Source organism: Mobula birostris, chromosome 7 (genome assembly GCF_030028105.1).
Source record: "Mobula birostris isolate sMobBir1 chromosome 7, sMobBir1.hap1, whole genome shotgun sequence".
NCBI lineage: Eukaryota > Metazoa > Chordata > Chondrichthyes > Myliobatiformes > Myliobatidae > Mobula > Mobula birostris.
In genome coordinates, this window is record NC_092376.1 from 80098069 (window position 1) to 80118151 (window position 20083).

Genomic DNA, 20083 nt, shown 5'->3' on the forward strand with positions numbered 1-20083 from the left:
GACTGTAGTCTGGATTTCCAGGAAGGCAGGGTGAATAAAAGGATATGGAGGAGAAGGTCCAAGCTCCTAGAAGAGGAAATGAGGATTGGGAAGGTTTCTTGCCAGGAGAGCTTATTTTATGTCATTTTCTGAGAGGCAATTGGGGCTGAGAGTGAGCTATGCAGAGATCTGGTCACAAAGCTCTGCCATGTGATGAAGGCAGAGGTGCAGCTCTCGAGTTTTGCTAGAACCAGTCTGCTTGAAGGGGTTACGCTCACTGAGATTTTTAATCTTTAGCCTTGTTTTAACTTGTATCCTCTTGTCCTAGACTCCTTCACTATAAGAAACATCCTCTTCCCATCTACACTATCTAGGCCTTTTAATATTTGGTTTTGAGTATAGAAAATTTAGCAATGATACTTTAGGTATCCTCTTCCAGATCATTTAACAACTACAGACATCTACACACACCACTCCAACAATTTGCTGACTTCTACTGCCTAAAGCAAGCATAATTTTACTGACAAACAACAGCACACATCAAAGTTGCTGGTGAACGCAGCAGGCCAGGCAGCATCTCTAGGAAGAGGTACAGTCGACATTTTAGGCCGAGACCCTTCGTCAGGACTAACTGAAGGAAGAGCTAGTAAGAGATTTGAAAGTGGGAGGGGGAGGGGGAGATCCAAAATGATAGGAGAAGACAGGAGGGGGAGGGATGGAGCCAAGAGCTGGACAGGTGATTGGCAAAGGGGATATGAGAGGATCATGGGACAGGAGGCCTGGGGAGAAAGACAAGGGGGGGGGGGAACCAGAGGATGGGCAAGGGGTTTAGTCAGAGGGACAGAGGGAGAAAAAGGGGAGTGAGAGAAAGAATGTGTGTATATAAATAAATAATGGATGGGGTACGAGGGGGAGGTGGGACATTAGCGGAAGTTAGAAAAGTCAATGTTCATGCCATCAGGTTGGAGGCTACCCAGACGCTATATAAGGTGTTGTTCCTCCAACCTGAGTGTGGCTTCATCTTTACAGTAGAGGAGGCCGTAGATAGACATGTCAGAATGGGAATGGGATGTGGAATTAAAATGTGTGGCCACTGGAAGATCCTGCTTTCTCTGGCGGACAGAGCATAGGTGTTCAGCAAAGCGGTCTCCCAGTTTGCGTCGGGTCTTGCCAATATATAAAAAGCCACATCGGGAGCACTGGACGCAGTATATCACCCCAGCAGACTCACAGGTGAAGTGTCACCTCACCTGGAAGGACTGTCTGGGGCCCTGAATGGTGGTAAGGGAGGAAGTATAAGGGCATGTGTAGCACTTGTTCCACTTACAAGGATAAGTGCCGGGAGGGAGATCAGTGGGGAGGGATGGGGGAGACGAATGGACAAGGGAATTGCATAGGGAGTTCCTCCTACCCTCCAGTTTCACATTTAAACTTATGTAACTTATATCCTTTAAGAGAACATGGAGCATAAAACAGTGCAGCATATTACAAACAACAGGAATTCTGCAGATGCTGGAAATTCAAGCAACACACATCAAAGTTGCTGGTGAACGCAGCAGGCCAGGCTGCACCTCTTCCTAGAGATGCTGCCTGGCCTGCTGCGTTCACCAGCAACTTTGATGTGTGTTGCAGCATATTACAGGCCACTTGGCCCACAAAATTGTGCTGATCTTTTAATCAACTCCAAGATCATCTAACGCTTCCTTCTCATATAGCCTTTTATTTTTAAACCACAAAACGTTAGGCATATTCTTTCATCATGTGCCTAGCTAAGGGTCTCATAAATATATCTGCCTGTACCACCAGCCCTGACAGCACATTCCACGCATCACCACTCATGTAGATGTTAAAAAAATCCACCTCTGACATCTTCCCCATACATTTTTCCAATCGCCTTGTAAATTATGGCCCCTCATATTAGCCATTTCTACCCTGGGAAAAGTCTCTGGCTGTCCCCTCCATCTGCGTATTTTATCATCTTGTACACTTCTATAAAGTCATCTCTCATCCTCCACTGCAAAGAGAAAAGCCCTAGATACTCAACCTATCTTAATAAGACATGCTCTCTAATCCAAACAGCATCCTGGTAAATCTCATCTGCACCTTTCCTGAAGCTTCTACATCCTTCCTAGAATGAGGGGACCAGAACTGTAAACAATACTCCAAATGTGGTCTAACCAGGGCTGCCACATTAAATCCTGGCTCTTTAAATCAATCCCCTGACCAATAAATGCCAGCACACCATACCCCTTTTTAATCACCCTAACTAATCGTGTGGAAACTTGGAAGGTGCAACAATCTCTTCCCTCGCCATCTGAACTAACCTGGAGTATATCCAAACAGTCCCCATGTACTTAAAATGTTTTTCAAAATTTACAGGAAGTCCTCTTTCTCAATGTCGACATGTCCATCATATCAGCCTGTTTTTTTCTGTCTTTACATTCATCAACTGGACAATAGTGAAGCAAGTATTTATTAAGGGCCTGTCCTAACTCCTCCAACTCCAGGCTGATGTTTCCTCTTTCATCCCTGATCCGTCCTACCCTGACTCTAGTCATCCTCCGGTTCTTCAGGTAGAATGCCTTGGTGTCTTCCTTAATCCTACTCATCATGACCATCTCATGTCCCTTCCAAGCTCTCCTGAGTTTACTCTTAAGCTCCTTCCTGACAACCTTGTAAGCACACCAGCAGCTCTATTTCCGCAGGAGGCTAGAGTAATTTGGTATGTTCCCTTTAATCCTCACCAGTTTTTGTCAATGCAGTAAAGAAAGCATCATAACTGGATGCATCACATCTTGGTATGCAACTGCTTTGCTCAAGACTGCACAAAAATGTAGAGAGTCATGGATAAAGCTCAGTACATAGTGGAAACCACATTCCCTCCATGGGCTCAGTGTACATTTCTCAATGCCTAAGTGAAGCAGCCCACATAATCGAAGAACCATCCTCCTCGGAAATTCTGTCTTCTCCCCCCAATCATTTGGCAGAAGCTGTGTAAGCCTGAAAGTACATGCCACCAGACTCAAGCACAGCTTGAATTCATTCTTCTCGCCCACAAACTGAATATAACATTCAGCCTTTTTCTGACTGCTACTGTCTTAGTGTGTCTTCATGGTAAGATCATTAATTGAGCCTATCTTGTTGCACAATTTCAGGTCCAGGTTCATACATATCTTCTCGATTTTCCAGATGGGACTAAAGGTCCCTGATTTGAAATGATCTGTTGCTCTCCCTGAAGATGCTTCCCTAACTTGTTACGTGCTTCCAGCTTTTTCTATTCCAGCATAGCATGCTCTTGGGTGGGCTTCAGAATGTCCTTTTCTAGGACTTTCCTAAAAACTCGGTGAACCCTTCATCTGATGTTTGAACCTTTTGGAATGAATATCAGAGACAGGGTACGATTAGCGCTACTCTCTAGGGATGCATTTCTCAGCATAATGTGTTTTAGTAATGTTGTTTGAGGGATTAGTATTGTCCAGGAGCCTGTTCCTCAATGTATCGCAGTGGGAGTATATACATCTACCTGGGTAAATAACTGATCTGAAAGACAGGACTTATGACAGTGACACATACTCCCTTAGTATTGCAGTGGAAAATCCATATCTCCCAGTGAGACACTTAAACCTATAATTGCTCAGCTTTGATGTGCTGTGAATGAAGTGATGAGTTGGCCAGGCTTAAGTCACTATCCTAGTGTTGAGGATGCCATTACATGGCCAACACATGATACTTAGGGCTCTTAAGAAAGTTTGCCTACAGTTTAAAGATTCCAAGTAGAATTTCTATCTCTGCAGAATATTCCAAGTAGAATATTAATGATTAATGCAACACAAATAATGACTTCAACAGCAGTGATCACCAGCAGGGTGGTGAATAACCTGATGTGCCAAGGGATCACATTTTCAGGCTCCATGTACTTGTTCCATAGGCCAGAATTATTCAGGTAATACCCTCTGTTGGAAAGATGTGCGAGGCAAAGACTGCTTACCTATAACACATAAATTCAGAGTGGGAAATGATAGCGATCCCAAGCTATCTCATTACATATTCCAAACTCTGAAAGAAGAATTGAAATCTGAAACACTTCCAGCTCCAAGCCTTTCTGCTAAGGGGTACTCAACCTGTATAAGCACGATTATGACAGTGCAAAGTACTAAATGAACCTTGTATGCCATTTCTTTTCACTTAAGATTACATGCTGTTGTACATTAGTCGGAATTTTTTAATGAGGAATATAATTTTAATGTCCTTCCTGTGGGAAACTGCCAGAATTGTATTGTCTGCCACTTATTGCTCAATTTCTACCTATTCCCTGGCCCCATTCAATATCCAATATAATTCTAATTTCCAGGGACCTCAGATGAATGTAAAAATCAGATTGGATGTTAAATAGAAGTGATCAATCCTGCAGATTTCTAAAAGGCTGGCTGGTTGTAATTAAATACCAATTTGAACAAATTCTGCTTTGACAATGAGCAAATCCTGCACAACAAATCTGTAATGCATGACAATTCAATGTTTTATGGTATGTCACCTTCAAAGAAACAAGGTTGATATTAGTTGCTTGATTGTTTAATTCCATGAATCCTTATAACAAGCCATTTTATGTGTCTTTCATTGCCTGGGATTTGTTACATTTAATTCTTTTTGGTATGATTCCATTTCCTTGCTAATCTGAAGCCATCTGATGAAGGGTTTCTCTTTTTACAGATGCTGGTTGACTGGTTACCTAATTCCTCTTTTAATTTCAGATTTCCAGCATTTGCAGTTCCTTGATTTCCATGTCCTGTTGCTCTTATTGTTAACGTAGATTTAATTAAAATATGCAGGTCATTCATTATTAATCTCGTTCTTGACTGAACGATACTAAATCTATAAAGCATAAATTAATATCAACTCAGCAATAATTTTGACAGAACAATATTCCTGAGTTTCTGTACTGTTTTTGGGCTGGCGATCAATTCATTTTAACAGCCTGTAATTTGCATTTACACAAATATGAGAAATCATATTTCCTGTCTCCCTTAAAATTTGCACTGCATTAACCACCTGTTTCTCATCAGGCACATACTTAGGAGAATTGTGCAGGTATCTCCTAATTCTTCATTTATTTTAAAGTACCCCTGAACTGATGATATCAGGGGTTTGTGGTCTTAGCTGCCTTCAGTTTCTTACTCTTTTGTCTTTCTGACTTATTACTTCCTTTATAGTTTACTGATACCATCCCTCCATCCTCATGGCTAAATTAACTCCAGCAATTCACATCTTCCAAAAGGAGGCAATTAAAAAGCTTTCAATTTAACAAAGCTAATCAGTAATTTAATCCTTAAATTAGAATTGGCAATACCTAATGAATGCTTAACAGCTATCTATGTCATTATTCCATCTGCTGTTTTCTGTTTTGGTGCAGGTGTTAACTTATATGTTTCATACCATGATGAGAGCAAGGGGCTGGAATCACAACTAATTTATGCAGTGGGTTAATGGGTCCCAGTTGGGGATAAGAAAAGAGAAGAGGATAGATATAACAAAGGAATGGATTAAGAGACTGGGGAAACTAGCAGATGAACCATGGCAGGAATGGCTAAAGGAGAATGGATGCAAAATGAGAAGAATGGGACCAGCTGAGGAAAGATAGCACACTCTGTGGGATGGGATATGATGTTAAGTTATCTGTAACTGTCCTAGGTCATAACTTTACATTTTTCAAGTAAGCTGACTGAACATCCTAGTCTCATGTTTTGTTTAGTGGGATAGGGTTGTCCTGATACTTGGGAAAAGGACTTCAAGGACTAGTTTAACTGCAACTCTGGGTCTTGAATTCCCATTCCTAAGGACATATTATTTCCTTTCCTAACAGTGACTAGTGGGGTACCACAAGGCTCGGTGCTGGGACCGCAGCTATTTACAATATACATTAATGATTTAGATGAAGGGATTAAAAGTAACATTAGCAAATTTGCAGATGACACAAAACTGGGTGGCAGTGTGAAATGTGAGGAGGATGTTATGAGAATGCAGGGTGACTTGGACAGGTTGGATGAGTGGGCAGATGCATGGCAGATACAGTTTAATGTGGATAAATGTGAGGTTATCCACTTTGGTGGCAAGAACAGGAAGGCAGATTACTATCTGAATGGTGTCAAGTTGGGAAAAGGGGAAGTACAACGAGATGTAGGTGTCCTTGTTCATCAGTCACTGAAGTGAAGCATGCAGGTACAGCAGGCAGTGAAGAAAGCTAATGGCATGTTGGCCTTCATAACAAGGAGAGTTGAGTATAGGAGCAAAGAGGTCCTTCTGCAGTTGTACAGGGCCCTGGTGAGACCACACTTGGAGTATTGTGTGCAGTTTTGGTCTCCAAATTTGAGGAAGGACATTCTTGCTATTGAGGGAGTGCAGCGTAGGTTCACAAGGTTAATTCCCGGGATGGCGGGACTGTCATATGTTGAAAGATTGGAGTGACTGGGCTTGTATGCACTGGAATTTAGAAGGATGAGAGGGGATCTGATTGCAACATATACAATTATTAAGGGATTGGACAGGCTAGAGGCAGGAAACATGTTCCCAATGTTTAGGGAGTCCAGAACCAGAGGCCACAGTTTTAAGAATAAGGGGTAGGCCATTTAGAACAGAGTTGAGGAAAAGCTTCTCCACAGAGAGAGTTGTGGATCTGTGGAATGCCCTGCCTCAGAAGGCAGTGGAGGCCAATTCTCTGGATACTTTCAAGAAAGTGTTAGATGGAGCTTTTGAAAATAGTGGAGTCAAGGGATATGGGGAGAAGGCAGGAACGGGGTGCTGATTGTGGATGATCAGCCATGATCACAGTGAATGGCGGTGCTGGCTCGAAGGGCTGAATGGCCTACTCCTGCACCTATTGTCTATTGTCTTTCCTTGGACCTGTTCTTCCTCATTATGAGTGACATAGTTCTTGGTTTACTTCAAGTAGATGGGGAAGAGGTAATGTCTTTGTGGAGGAGATAATACTGCAAGGCTTTCCTTATCTAGAATCAGCAATAGAAAGGTAAATGCATTAATACAAAATTGTCTGGAACTTGTCTAGAAGATAAGGTGAAGTAAGTAGTCTAACTGTGTTATCACAGGTGCAGAATTGTAAATTTCACTACCCAATAGTGTTCTCAGTGGAAGAAAAGGCTTTGCATCTAGTATGATGTAGCAGGATTTAAAAACGTGAGGAAGTTGCTTGGAGTTGAATCCTCTTTGTTGCTATATTAGTGGTTTAGCACAGATGGACAGGGTTTCTGGTGAGATTACAGTAATTCTCGCTTCTCGCTACTTTCTAACTAGTCCTCCTTCCCCTCACTCCACCTTTTAATTCTGGCATCTTCTCCCTTCCTTTCCGGTCCTGAAGAAGGGTCTCCGCTCGAAACCTTGACTATTTATTCATTTCCATTCATGCTGTCTGGCCTGCTGAATTCCTCCAGCATTTTGCGTTTGTTGCTGTACAGTTCCAGCACCTGCAGAATCCCTTGTGTTTATAGTAATTCCTCTCTTACCTTTACTGGGCATATATCTAATACGTTGTTATACATTTCCTGTGAAATTCTTTAAGGACTGTGTTAACCGTCTGCAATATAACACTACACATTTCCGAATCAAGGTGTGTCAAAGAACAAATATAGTAAAGTTATTAAATGTAATTTCTCAGCTTTGCTAATTTTAACAGTTCTCGTTCATGTGCATTATGCAGTACATTTCCAACATTGATTATTGGGATTTCTTTAAATCTTAGGCATTACAATATTTCTCACTAAATATATTGGTCCTGTGACTATTAATATCTAGAGGATTTTCTTTGAATTGTGTTTTTAACTAAATTTGATCTCAGAATTGATTTGCTTGATACCTCTTTTTGAAAGAAAGGTCTTGCATTTACCTGGCATCTTTCATTTTTTCGCTTATAGCTGACTGTTTTAAAATGCATTGGGATACCTCCTGCTTTTCATGTGTCATCTCTACTCACTGGAAGCATTCGAGCTTCTGATTGATGCATATTCTCCTTAAGAGATATGAAAATAAAATGAAGTGACATTTAAGAACTGTTTTTTACATGAAACATTAATCAATGTAATTTTGATTGAGCAATGATAAGTTTTCTCTGACCCTTCAGGTGCACTAAAAGATGCCATGCCATGTCAAAACCTATAGACTCCTCCTGACACTCTGAACAATATTTATCCCTTTGCTAATATCTGAACCAGGTTATCTCATTATATTATGAGGCACAGCACCTTGTATTCTGCCTGGATAGTCTACAATTTGACAACAGAAATATTGAATTCTTCAATTTCAAGTAACCTGGTTTCTCTCTATCCCTTTTTGCCCTGCTCACGCTCTACCCAATTCTTCCTACATCCACTCACTGCCCCATCCGCCCCTTTCTCTCTCTTTGTCTACACATTTCATCTGCCCAGTATCTATATACTCCCTCTAATCCCTCCTCCATGTGCCTATCCCTCCCCCTCACTTAGATCCACCTATTGCTTGTCAGTTTGTGCTCCACTCACTCCCTCCATTACTTTTATACTGGTTATATCCTCTCTATCTTTCAGCCCAGAGGAAGGGCCTTGACCTGAAACATTCACTGTATATTTCCTCCACAGATACTGGCTTGTCTCCAACAGTTTGTATTTTATTGTATTATTCTCTGACATAGTTACAGTATATGAAGATTAGTTAAAAAACATTTAGGCATATTGAAAAAGGTGCAAATTAAATGTAACTTTTTTAATCATAACCATCTTCCTAGTGTTAAATGTCATTTGCTTCTCCAATACTTTAATTCCCTTTTGACAAAGTGAACACGATGATGCCTGCTGACATTGTCAATTTATTGAGGTAAGTATCACTGAGCTTCTGAAAGGATAATTCTGAGCTAAACAATAAAGTTTCTTATTCACTGTTCCAACAACATACTGAAATTCCAAAGTTAGAAGTGCACAGTCAAAGTCACTATGCCACTATTTAACATGTTCATTTGTTACAGCTGGCCACTAATTAAAATGGACAACTCCTCGCCAAAGTAAATAATCAGTGGCAAATGAGCTGCTCTTCAGAGTTCAGAGCTCTTACCTATTAGCAATATAGATGACATTGGCAGCTTGGAGAGGATAAGGCTTTGATTCCATCAGATTGGATCGGATTTTAGCTCATTTCTCAGAGGTGAAGAAGGTTCTTCCTTGTAAGGGCAATGCCATCTGTTTTTCAACTTCTCTGTTCTTATCCCATTTTCAGTCATTCATGGCTGCCTTTTATATTGAGCTATCTTTCTGATTTCCATTGGCCAATTTTATGTCTTCCCTGGCGAAACTTACGCAAAAATCAAATTTTCACTTCCATTGGGTTGCGTCACTTCTTTTGAAGCAAACTTTTGAAAAGAAGACCAGTCCTGGACTCATCATGTTAAATATAACTGCGACAGTGCCTCCACTTCCTCAGGCGTCTGTGGAGATTCGGCATGTTATCAAAAACTTTGGCAAACTTCTATAGATCTGTGGTGGAAAATGAGCTGACTGGCTGCATTATGGCCTGGTATGGGAACACCAATGCCTTTGAGTGGAATATCCTACATAGCATACTGGATTCAGCCCAGTATATCACAGGTATATCTACATGAAATGATGCCGTAGGAAAGCAGCATCCATCATCATAGATCCTTACTACTCAGGCCATGCTCTTTTCTCACTGTTGCCATCAGGTAGAAGGTACAGGTGCCTCAGGACTCTCACCGCCAGGTTCAAGAACAGTTACTACCCCTCAACCACCAGGCTCTTGAACAAAAGGAGGATAACTACACTCATTTAAGGACTCTTTTATCTTATTATTTCATGCTCATTATTTATTTATATCTGCATTTGCAGTTTGGTGTCCATTGTTTACAGTTACTGTTCTATAGATTTGCTAAGTATGCCCGCAGAAAAAGAATCTCAGGGTTGTACTCTGATGATAAATTCTTACTTTGACTTGTGTTTTCCTTGCCTTTGGCTCAGCAGGAGTAATGTTATTTGAATCATCATGTTATTGGTTTAATTCCACTCAATTCAATGCTACACTAATGTTCAACAGTTATACAAATATCTCACTGAGGTCCTACTTGCTTATCCAAGTGTATGCCAACACTTCCACGGAAACATATTGTGAAACTGGACTTTTAGACCAATTGTGATTTCTGGTGGCCAACAGCGATCAGTGTTGAGGCCACAGCAACTTAATGCATTTGATAATGTCTCAGGTAATGTGTCCACATCCTAGTGATATAAAGGTATGTATTGCAAATTCTGCAAATGGAAGTATTAAATTACAATTCTATTATCAAAAAATTAAGTGGTGAGCAAAATTTAAACAAATCTTTCATTGTAGGCCAATGTGAATTTACCCTAAATAGGGTGGATTAAAGTGTTTGATAAATGCCAAAAAAAAAGCAGGGATTTAAGACAACTTAATGTTCTGCATGCACAGATCATGAAACCTATCTGAAAGCTGAATAGATTACAAGTTTTTATATCCAGAAAAGTAAAACTTGAGCGGTAAACATAAGAAAGTCTGTCGGTGCTGAAAATCCAAAGCAACGCACACAAAATGCTGGAGCAACTCAGCAGGTCAGGCAGCATCTGTGTTGGAAATGGAGGCTCATGGGGTGGTAGGTAAGAACACGAAAAGCTCTATCCCTGATAAGGCGGTGGAAAGATGGGGTGAGCGTGGATGTTTGGGAAATGGAGAAGATGCAGGTGAGGACAGTAACAATGATGGAGGAAGGGAAACCCTGCTTTTTAAAGAAGAAGGACATCTCTGGTATCCTGGAAAGGAAGCTGAATCCTGAGAACAGGTGCGGTGGAGACAAAAGAACTGAGAAAAGGGAGTAGCATCTTTACAGGAGACAGGGAGACAGAGTGCGAAGAGATATAGTCAAGATAACTGGGGGTCAGTAGGTTTATAAAAGATTTTGGTCGACAGTTTGTCTGTGGAGATGTAGATAGAGAGATGGAGAAAGGGGAGAGAGGTGTCAGAAATGGACCAAGGACAGGGTAGAAGTCAGAAGCAAAGCAGATGACATTGATGAGTTCGGCATGGGTGCATGAAGCGGCAGCATGAATGCAATCATCAGTGTAGCAGAGGAAGAGTTTGGGAGCATTATTGGGGAAGGCTTGGAACGTGGACTGTTCTTCATGGCCAATGAAGAGGCAGGCATAGTTGGGGCCCATGCGTGTGCCCATGGCTCCCCCTCAAGTCTGGATAAAATGGGAGGAGCCAAAAGGAACATTGTTGAGGGTGAGGACCAGTGTAAGGGAAATCAAGTTATGCTACAGCAAAGCAAAGAGCTAATCAAAGTACATGAAGAACCTTTGGGGCTCTTTAGCTTAAAAACTATACTTTTGCATTGGAATATAATGCAAACACACTAAAATATTATCTGGAGTCCCTAGTCAAGTTACAAAAAAGAATTACACAAATGAGCGTATTACCACAAATCTGAAAAGTTTAGGAGTATTTTCATTGAAAATATTAAAGGTAGCAAGGAGAACATAGAATATGTATAATTAATTAGTGTTATGAATTAGAGCAGACACAAAATTTGACTTGCGGATATTAGGAGCAGTGTTAGGAAACATTTCCACGTGTATGGAACAAAGTACATTTGAAGATGTTCTCTTCAAGTACCATTGGATTCTTGGTAAGTTGTTCACTTTAAAACTGATATTGATTCTTCAAATCACTTGGATATAGATGATCAATATTTCTCCCTTGCTAACAATACTGACCTCCTGTAAATGAATAAATAAACTTTAAAAAGTTGATAGATTACTTTTACAAAAATATATTAGAGTTAGGTGACTGATATGAATTGGAGAATAGGCTCAAGAAAACTGAATGGCCTTCTGGTGTTCCTGTGGTGTTTGTAATGTCTGGACCAAAACATATCATTCATATCTGCCTTTGAAATTTTCAGGTTCCAGGAGAAGAGTTGTAACCTGATACTGACTGGAATTGCAAGGAATATTTTGTTGTATGTGGGTCTGCAACTTAACAATACAGCTGCAGCTGTTGCCCAAGACTTCACATAGCCATCACATACTTTACATTGCATGCTGTGCTGTTACAAATTATTCTAAGAAAAATACTAATATAGTTCATGAGTGGAGCTGAGTTTAATGTCATTGCACTGGAAAGTGTTCCAGCCGCTGGATATCAATTTGTCACCAGGGGTCTGGGACCAGAGGATAGGGGCACGACATTGGAGGATTTTTCTTTGCAGACGTACGTTGCTCAAGAATTGATATCTAGAGTATGGTGATATGTTCTTAAGTAATGAAATTAAGAAATTAAAAAGGACTGCTCTTGAGTCAGATTCTCACCTGCAGATTGAAACCTGCCAAGGGAGCACCCTTTGGGGTGCCATAGTAGTGTAGTGGTTAGCAGGACACTATTACAGCTTGGGGTGTCAGAGTTTGGAGTTTAATTCTGGCGCTGTGTTTGAGGAGTTTCTACGTTCTCCCTGCCACATGGGTTTCGTCTAGGTGCTTAGTTTTCCTTGCACATTCCAAAGACATACCAGTTGGTTGGTTAATTGGTCATTGTACAGTAAATTGTCCTGTGATTAGGTTGTTGGGTGTTGCGGTTGGTTGGGCTGGAAGGGCATGTTCTGTGCTGTATCTCTAAGTAAATAAATATAAATAAATTACACTAGTTCTGATCAAGCAGGGTTATTGCATTATGTTTCTTTACTGAGCGTGGCCAAGGATAGGTACCACTCAGAATATGTGCTAAATTTTTCAATCATTCTTGATACACTGCAGCTTTGGAGAATGATATCATTATGAGCACATCTGATGTGGAAAGCTAGTCCAAGTATAAGTGTGTTTTGAAAGCAGAAATGCCCAGTCAGATTACATTGAAAGTGCCATAAAAATAAACACTTTTACTACAGTTGTGACAGAGAATATTTTTTAAACTGCAGGTGCTGGAAACCTGTCTAAAAAATCCTGAAAATTTTGAAGAACTCAGCAGTTCAAGCAGTATCAAGACCTTAGAAAGAGGTGACTTAGGATCAGAAGATGTAGAATACTTGTGGGTAGAGTTGAGAAATTGCAAGGATAAAAAGACCCTGATGAGAGTTATATACAGGCCTCCGAACTGTAGCCAGGATGTAGGCTACAAATTACACTGGGAGATAGAAAAGGCATGTCAAAAAGGCAATGATATGATAGTCATGGGGGAATTTCAGTATGCATTGGGCAAGTCAGGTTGGTGCTGGATCCCGAGAGAGAGAGAAATTGTAGAATGCCTACAAGATGGCTTTTTTTAAAACAGCTTGTAGTTAAGCCTACTAGGGGATCAGCTATTCTGGATAGGGTGCTGTAGTAATGAGCCAGATTTGATTAGGGAGCTTAAGGTAAAGGAATCCTTAGGCGTAAGTGTTCATATTATGATAGAATTTATCATGCAATTTGAGAGAGAGAGGAGCTAAAGTCAGATGTATCAGTATTACAATGGAGCACAGGCAATTACACAAACATGAGAGAAGAGCTGGCCAAAGTTGATTGGAAGGAGACAGAAGCAAGGATGACAGCAGAGCAGCAATAGCTAGAGTTTCTGGGAACAAATTGGAAGGCACATGATAGATACATCTCAAAGAAGCAGAAGTATACTAAAGGCAGGATTAAGCAACTTGCTGACAAGGGAAGTCAAAGCCAACATAAAAGCAAACAGAGAACATATAGTAGAGCAAAAATTAGTGGGAAGTTAGAGGATTGAGAAACTTTTAAAAACCAATAGAAGGCAACAAAAAAGCCACGGGGGATGGGGAGATGAAATATGTAGGTAAGTTAGCGCAGGGGTCCCCAACCTTTTTCGCACTGCGGTCCAGTTTAATATTGATAATATTCTTGCAGAACGACGGGGGGGGGGGGCGGGGGGCGATGTTCAAGTAGTGTTAAACTCACCTCAACATGTATTATACAGTTAGGGTTGCCAACTTTGTCACTCCCAAAGAAGGGACAAAAGTAGCAGTCAAATCCTGACAAAGAGTCCCGGCCCAAAACGTTGACTGTGCCTCTTCCTACAGATGCTGCCTGGCCTGCTGTATTCCATCAGCACTTTTTGTGCGTGTTGACGGGACACTTGTGTTTACCCCGAGGAAGACTACCATGACCATGAAGCCTTGCGCGGGCACCTGTGTGTGCATGCGTGACGTGTGCATGCGCATACATGCTGATTTTTTTTTCCACAAATTGGTTTTGGCTTAATCTTCCCGACTACACTGTACATACATTATTTCTACTTTATATAGATTGTGTATTTATCATACCATTCCTGTTTTTACTATATGCTAGAGTTATTTTAGGTTTTATGCGTTATTTGTTATGATTTGGTAGGTTATTTTTTGGGTCTGGGAACGCTCAAAAATTTTTCCCATATAAATTAATGGTAATTGCTTCTTTGCTTTATGCCATTTCGGCACAAAAGGTTTCATAGGAACACTCTACCTTAGCGGGGGAAATACGGGACAAAGGCGATCCCGTATGGGACAAACCAATTTAGCCCAATATACGGGATGTCCCGGCATATACAAGAAAGTTGGCAACCCTATGTTCAAGTTTAACAGTGCGTGACAGGGAATGAGGAAAGGTGCAGCTGACTCATATCGTTTCCTTGCGGCCCAGTAGCACACACTTTGCGGCCTGGTACCTGGGGACCACTGAGTTAGCGAACAATATCAAAGAGGATACCAGAAGTTTTTTCAGACATATAAAGGGTAAAATAGAAGCGAGGGTAGATATTGAATGGCTGGAAAATGATGCTGGAGAGGTAGTAATGGGGGACAAGAATATTGCAGATAAACTGAATAAGTATTTTGCATCAGTCTTCATGTAGAAAATATTACTGGTATGCCGGATATTCGAGACAGTCAGGGGGCAGAAGTAAGTGCAGTTATTGTTACTAGAGAAAAGGTGCTTGGGAAAATGAAAGATCTGAAGGCAGGTAGGTAAGGTGGACCAGATGGACTGCATTCCAGAGTTCTGAAAGAGCTGGCTGAAGAGATTGTGAAGGCATTCGTAATGATCTTTCAAGAATCACTGGAGTCTGGAATAGTTCTGGAGGACTGGAATATTGCAAATGTCACTGCACTCTTCAAGAAGGGAGAGAGGCAGAAGAAAGGAAATTATAGGCCAGTTAGCCTGACCACAGTGGTTGGGATGATGTTGGAGTTGATTGCTAAGGATGTGATTTCAGGGCACTTGTTGGCACATGATGATACAAGCCAAAGATAGCATCGTTTCCTTAAGGGAAAATCTTACCTGACATATCTGTTAGAATTTTTTGAGAAAATAACAAATAGGATAGACAAAGGAGAATTGGTGGATGTTGTGTCTTGGAATTTCAAAAGATCTTTGACGAGGTGCCACACATGAGGCTACTTAACAAGATAAGAGCCCATGGTATTTCAAGAAAGATACTAGCGTGGATAGGGCATTGGCTGATTGGCAGGAAGCAAAGAGTGGAAATAAAGGGATCACTTCTGATTGGCTGCAGGTGACTATTAGTGTTCCATTGAGGTCAGTGTTGGGACCACTGTTTTAGGTCGATGATTTGGATGACAGAATTGATGGCTTTGTGGCCAAGTTTGCAGATGATACAAAGATAGGTGGAAGGTAGGTAGTGTTGAGGAAGCAAGGAAGCTGAAGAAGGACTCGGACAGATTAGGAGAATAGGCAGTGAAGTGGCAAATGGAATACAGTGTCAGGAAACACATAGTCATGCACTTTGGTAGGTTGAATAAAAGCATAGACTACTTCCTAAATGATGAGAAAATTCAAAAGTCCGAGGTGCAAAGGGGCTTGGGAATCCTCGTGCAGGATTCCCAAAAGGTTAAGTTGCAGGCTGAGTTGGTGGTGAGGAAGGTAAATGCAAAGCATTCATTTCCAGAGGACTAGTATATAAAAGCAAGGATGTAACACTGAGGCTTTATTAGGCACTGGTGAGGCCTCACTTGGAGTATCATGAATAGTTTTGGGCCACTTATTTAAGAAAAAATATCCTGACACTGGATACGGTCCAGAGGAGGTTCATGAGGATGATTCCAGGAATGAAAGGCTTATTGTATGGGGAGTGATTGATGACCTTGGGCCTTTGCTAACTTTAAATCGAATATTGAAAGGCCTACATAGAGTGAGTGTATAGAGGATGTTTCCTGTGGTAGGGGAGTCTAGAACCAGAAGGCACAGCCTCATAGTAGAGGGACGTATATTTAGAACAGAGGTGAAAAAGAATTTCTTTAGCCAGAGGGTGGTGAATCTGTGGAATTCATATCCACAGGCAGGTGTGGAGGCCAGGTCATTTGGTGTGTTTAAGGCAGAGGTTGATAGGTTCATGATTAGTTAGGGCATGAAAGGTTACAGGGAGAAGGCAGGAGAATGGAGTCAAAAGGGAAATGGATCAGCCATGATAAAATGGTGGAGTAGACTTGATGGGACAAATGCTCTAATTCTGTTCCTGTGTCTTATGGTCTAATGGTCTTATGTTATCTGTGGAAAGAGGATTGTGATATTAAAGCTCAGACTTGAAATGTTAACTTCATTTCTCTTCCTAAAGATGCCACCTGGACTGTTCAGTGTTTCTAGCCATTATTGCTTTTATTCCACTGTAATGGAACACTAACTGAAGATTATCATAATTGCATCCGACTTCAGAAAGAGAATCAACATAGAAACATGTATATTTCTAGACTGTTACTAGTTATTTATTTCATTGTAATTTGTGAGCTTGCTGAGCACCATTTGCTAAACACATAACCCACAACTGTAACTAGATTTAAATAGTTCAGATTTTATAAAATGCTTTCTATGTCTCTGGTCATAAAAGTCAGTGTAGAAGTAGAACCTTTCCCCAACCACATTTACATTTTATTGATGACATGTTGTACCATTCATTGGCTTTCTTGAAATTCATGTGCGCAGTATTAGGTACTTACGTTGCTGATTTTAAATACTAATTGCATGTAGCGAAGCATGCTTATCTGTAAATATTACACCACAACAGCTGCATTCATTGTTGTCTGGTTTTATTTCTGATTTCCTCTTTTAAAAAAATTCCTTACAGTTCGTTCTCCCTTTTCTGATTTCAACCACGCAGGCCTGTAATTTTACTGCTCTGAGGTCAGAAATTTTCATTTTGTTGTAAACATTAACCTGAATTGTGTAAGTAACAATTTTGTCTGTAATATCAATTATTTTAAATGTTAGTAGACTTTTTTATTTGAAGCTAAATACAATGTATCTGCCCTGTTGCTCAAAATTATGGTTGAGTTGCTAGTTACCTTATTTGATGGAATTTTCTTTCACAGAATTGACTCCTTTGCAGTCATTGGGAGGATGGTTAGTAATAATCATGCTTTACATTGGGTTTTTGTCTCCTCTTTGTTTACAGTCTGAAGAAAATCAGTTACATAGCACAATATGAGCAATCTGGGATTGGAAGTTAGTACAGTAAAGTCACAGTTGAGTATGAACTTATCCTTCAAGCATGCAGTAAGTGCCTGGACGTAGTATCTTGGTAGAAGCTCTACAAATTGACTTGTACACAGTTAGCCTAACAGTAACTTAGGGCAATCATCCAGCAGTAGGCCTTCACAAACATGTGAAACCTTCTATGACAAAACTTAGTTTACTTTCTGACTTGGCCCCAACCGATTGCACTGACAACAAGCTGCACCTAGATGCTGTTTAATAAGAAGTACTTTGTAGCGGTGTGCTACACACAGCGCTAGAATAACAACACATAGTTGGTGAGATGTAGTTGCGAAAAAAGAGGTTTATTCAAACTTCGCGGCCTCCTTTAAAGCCTTCCCATTCCCGCCCTCCCCGGGCGGGACTGCTGTAGGAAATGCATATTAGCAGACCCTTCCTGCACGCGGGGTTTTCCCCCTGCTGGTGAAGACGGCCTAGCGCCCTTTTTGGGGCCGGCCTCTCTGCTGGCGCGCGCCGTTTTCAAGTGCGCTGGAAAGTGGGTCACCACATAACCCCCCCCCCAGAACCAGCGGTACATCCCCCAATGTCCACAGTCTGGATCGGCCTCTGTTTGGGAGGTCTGCCCCTGCGCCGCGGTGCCTGAGCCCGGACCGGCTGCGCCAAGTCCACATGGACCGGTTTGAGTCGGTCCACTGTGAAAACCTCCCCTCTCGCCCCAATGTCCAGCACGAACATGGACCCACTGTTCCTGATCACTTAACGGCCCATCATAGGGCCGCTGTAGCGGTGCCCGGTGTCCGCCCTGTGGTGCAAAAAGAAACTTACAGTTCTGCAGGTCTTTGGGTACGCAGGTCAGGCTCTGTCTGTGCTGTGAAGTGGGTATGGGGGCCAGGTTACCGAGCCTCTCACGTAATCTGACCAGGACTGCTGCGGGTTCCTCCTCTTGCCCCCTTGGGGCCGATATGAACTCTCCTGGGACTACCAGGGGTGCGCCGTACACCAACGAGGCCGACGAGGTGTGCAGATCCTCCTTGGGCGCTGTGCGGATTCTGAGCAGGACCCAGGGAAGTTCGTCCACCCAGTTTGGCCCTTCCAGGCGGGCCATGAGAGCCGACTTCAGGTGACGGTGGAAACACTCTACTAGTCCGTTCAACTATGGGTGGTAAGCAGTTGTGTGGTGCAGCTGTGTTCCTAAAAGGCTGGCCATAGCTGACCACAGGCTGGAGTTGAACTGGGTGCCCCTATCGGAGGTAATGTGGGCTGGTACCCCGAAGCGTGCTACCCAGGTTGCGATCAGTGCTCGGGCGCAGGATTCGGAGGTGGTGTCGGTGAGCGGGACGGCCTCTGGCCATCTGGTGAACCGGTCTACGATAATTAGGAGGTACCGCGCTCCTCATGACACTGGCAGGGGCCCCACGATATCCACATGAATGTGGTTGAACCTCCAGCGGGTGGGTTCGAACTGCTGCGTCGGAGCCTTGGTGTGCCGCTGCACCTTGGCCGTTTGGCACTGCATGCACATTTTGGCCCATTCACTGACCTGCTTACGAAGTCCATGCCAAACGAACCTGTTGGAGACCAGCTGGACGGTTCTCCTGATGGAGGGGTGCACTAAGTTGTGAATGGAGTTGAAAACTTGCCGCCGCCAGGTTGCTGGGATGATGAGGCGGGGTTGGCCGGTAGCTACATCACACAGTAGGGTCCTATCACCTGGGCCTACGGGGAGGTCTTGGAGCTGCAAACCGGAGACCGCAGTCCTGTAACTGGGGATCTCAGCGTCTGCCTGCTGTGCCTCCGCCAGTGCTGCATAGTCTATCCCCGGGACAGGGCCTGTATGGTAGGTCTGGAAAGTGCGTCCGCCATGACGTTGTCCTTTCCTGAGACATGCCGGATGTCTGTCGTGTACTCGGAGATGTAGGACAGATGTCGCTGCTGGCGGGACGACCAGAGGTCGGACGCCTTCATGAACGCAAAAGTAAGCGGTTTGTGTTCTGTGAACGCGGTGAAGGGCCTACCTTCTAAGAAGTACCTGAAATGCCGGATTGCCAGGTATAGTGCCAATAGCTCCCGGTCGAAAGCACTGTATTTGAGTTCAGGTGGTCGTAGGTGTTTGCTGAAGAACGCCAGGGGTTGCCAGCGACCCTTGATGAGTTGTTCCAGCACTTCACCCACTGCTGTGTTGGATGCGTCCACCGTGAGGGCAGTAGGAACGTCCGTTCTGGGGTGCACTAGCATCGTGGCATTTGCAAAGGCTTCTTTGGTTTTAACGAAAGCGGCTGCGGCCTCTTCATCCCAGGTAATGTCCTTGCCCTTACCCGACATCAGAGTGAACAGGGGGCGCATGGTTCGGGCTGCTGAGGGGAGGAAACGGTGGTAGAAATTCACCATACCCACGAATCCCTGCAGGCCTTTGAGTGTGTTGGGTCGGGGGAAGTGGCGGACCGTGTCTGCCTTGGCAGGCAGAGGGGTTGCCCTGTCTTTAGTAATCCTGTGGCCCAGGAAGTCGATGGTGTCGAGTCCGAACTGGCATTTGACCGGGTTTATTGTAAGGCCGAATTCGCTCAGTCGGGCGTAGAGTTGACGGAGGTAGGACAGATGCTCCTGACGACTACTGCTGGCTA

The 20083-nt window shown here is 42.7% G+C and overlaps 1 protein-coding gene across 6 annotated transcripts in view; it reads left to right on the forward strand.

Annotated features, from left to right (window-relative positions):
• Positions 1 to 20083, forward strand: part of pcdh17 (protocadherin 17) — a 151303-nt gene that overhangs the window by 66091 nt on the left and 65129 nt on the right. Inside the window, exon 4 of one of the 6 annotated variants that reach the window (XM_072263492.1) lies at positions 11945 to 12829. The exons of the other annotated variants lie outside the window; for them this stretch is intronic. Coding sequence (XP_072119593.1) covers positions 11945 to 11970 — 26 coding nt within the window. The 3' untranslated portion in view covers positions 11971 to 12829. Of the gene's footprint in view, positions 1 to 11944; positions 12830 to 20083 lie in introns of those variants that run through there. 6 annotated transcript variants of the gene reach the window in all.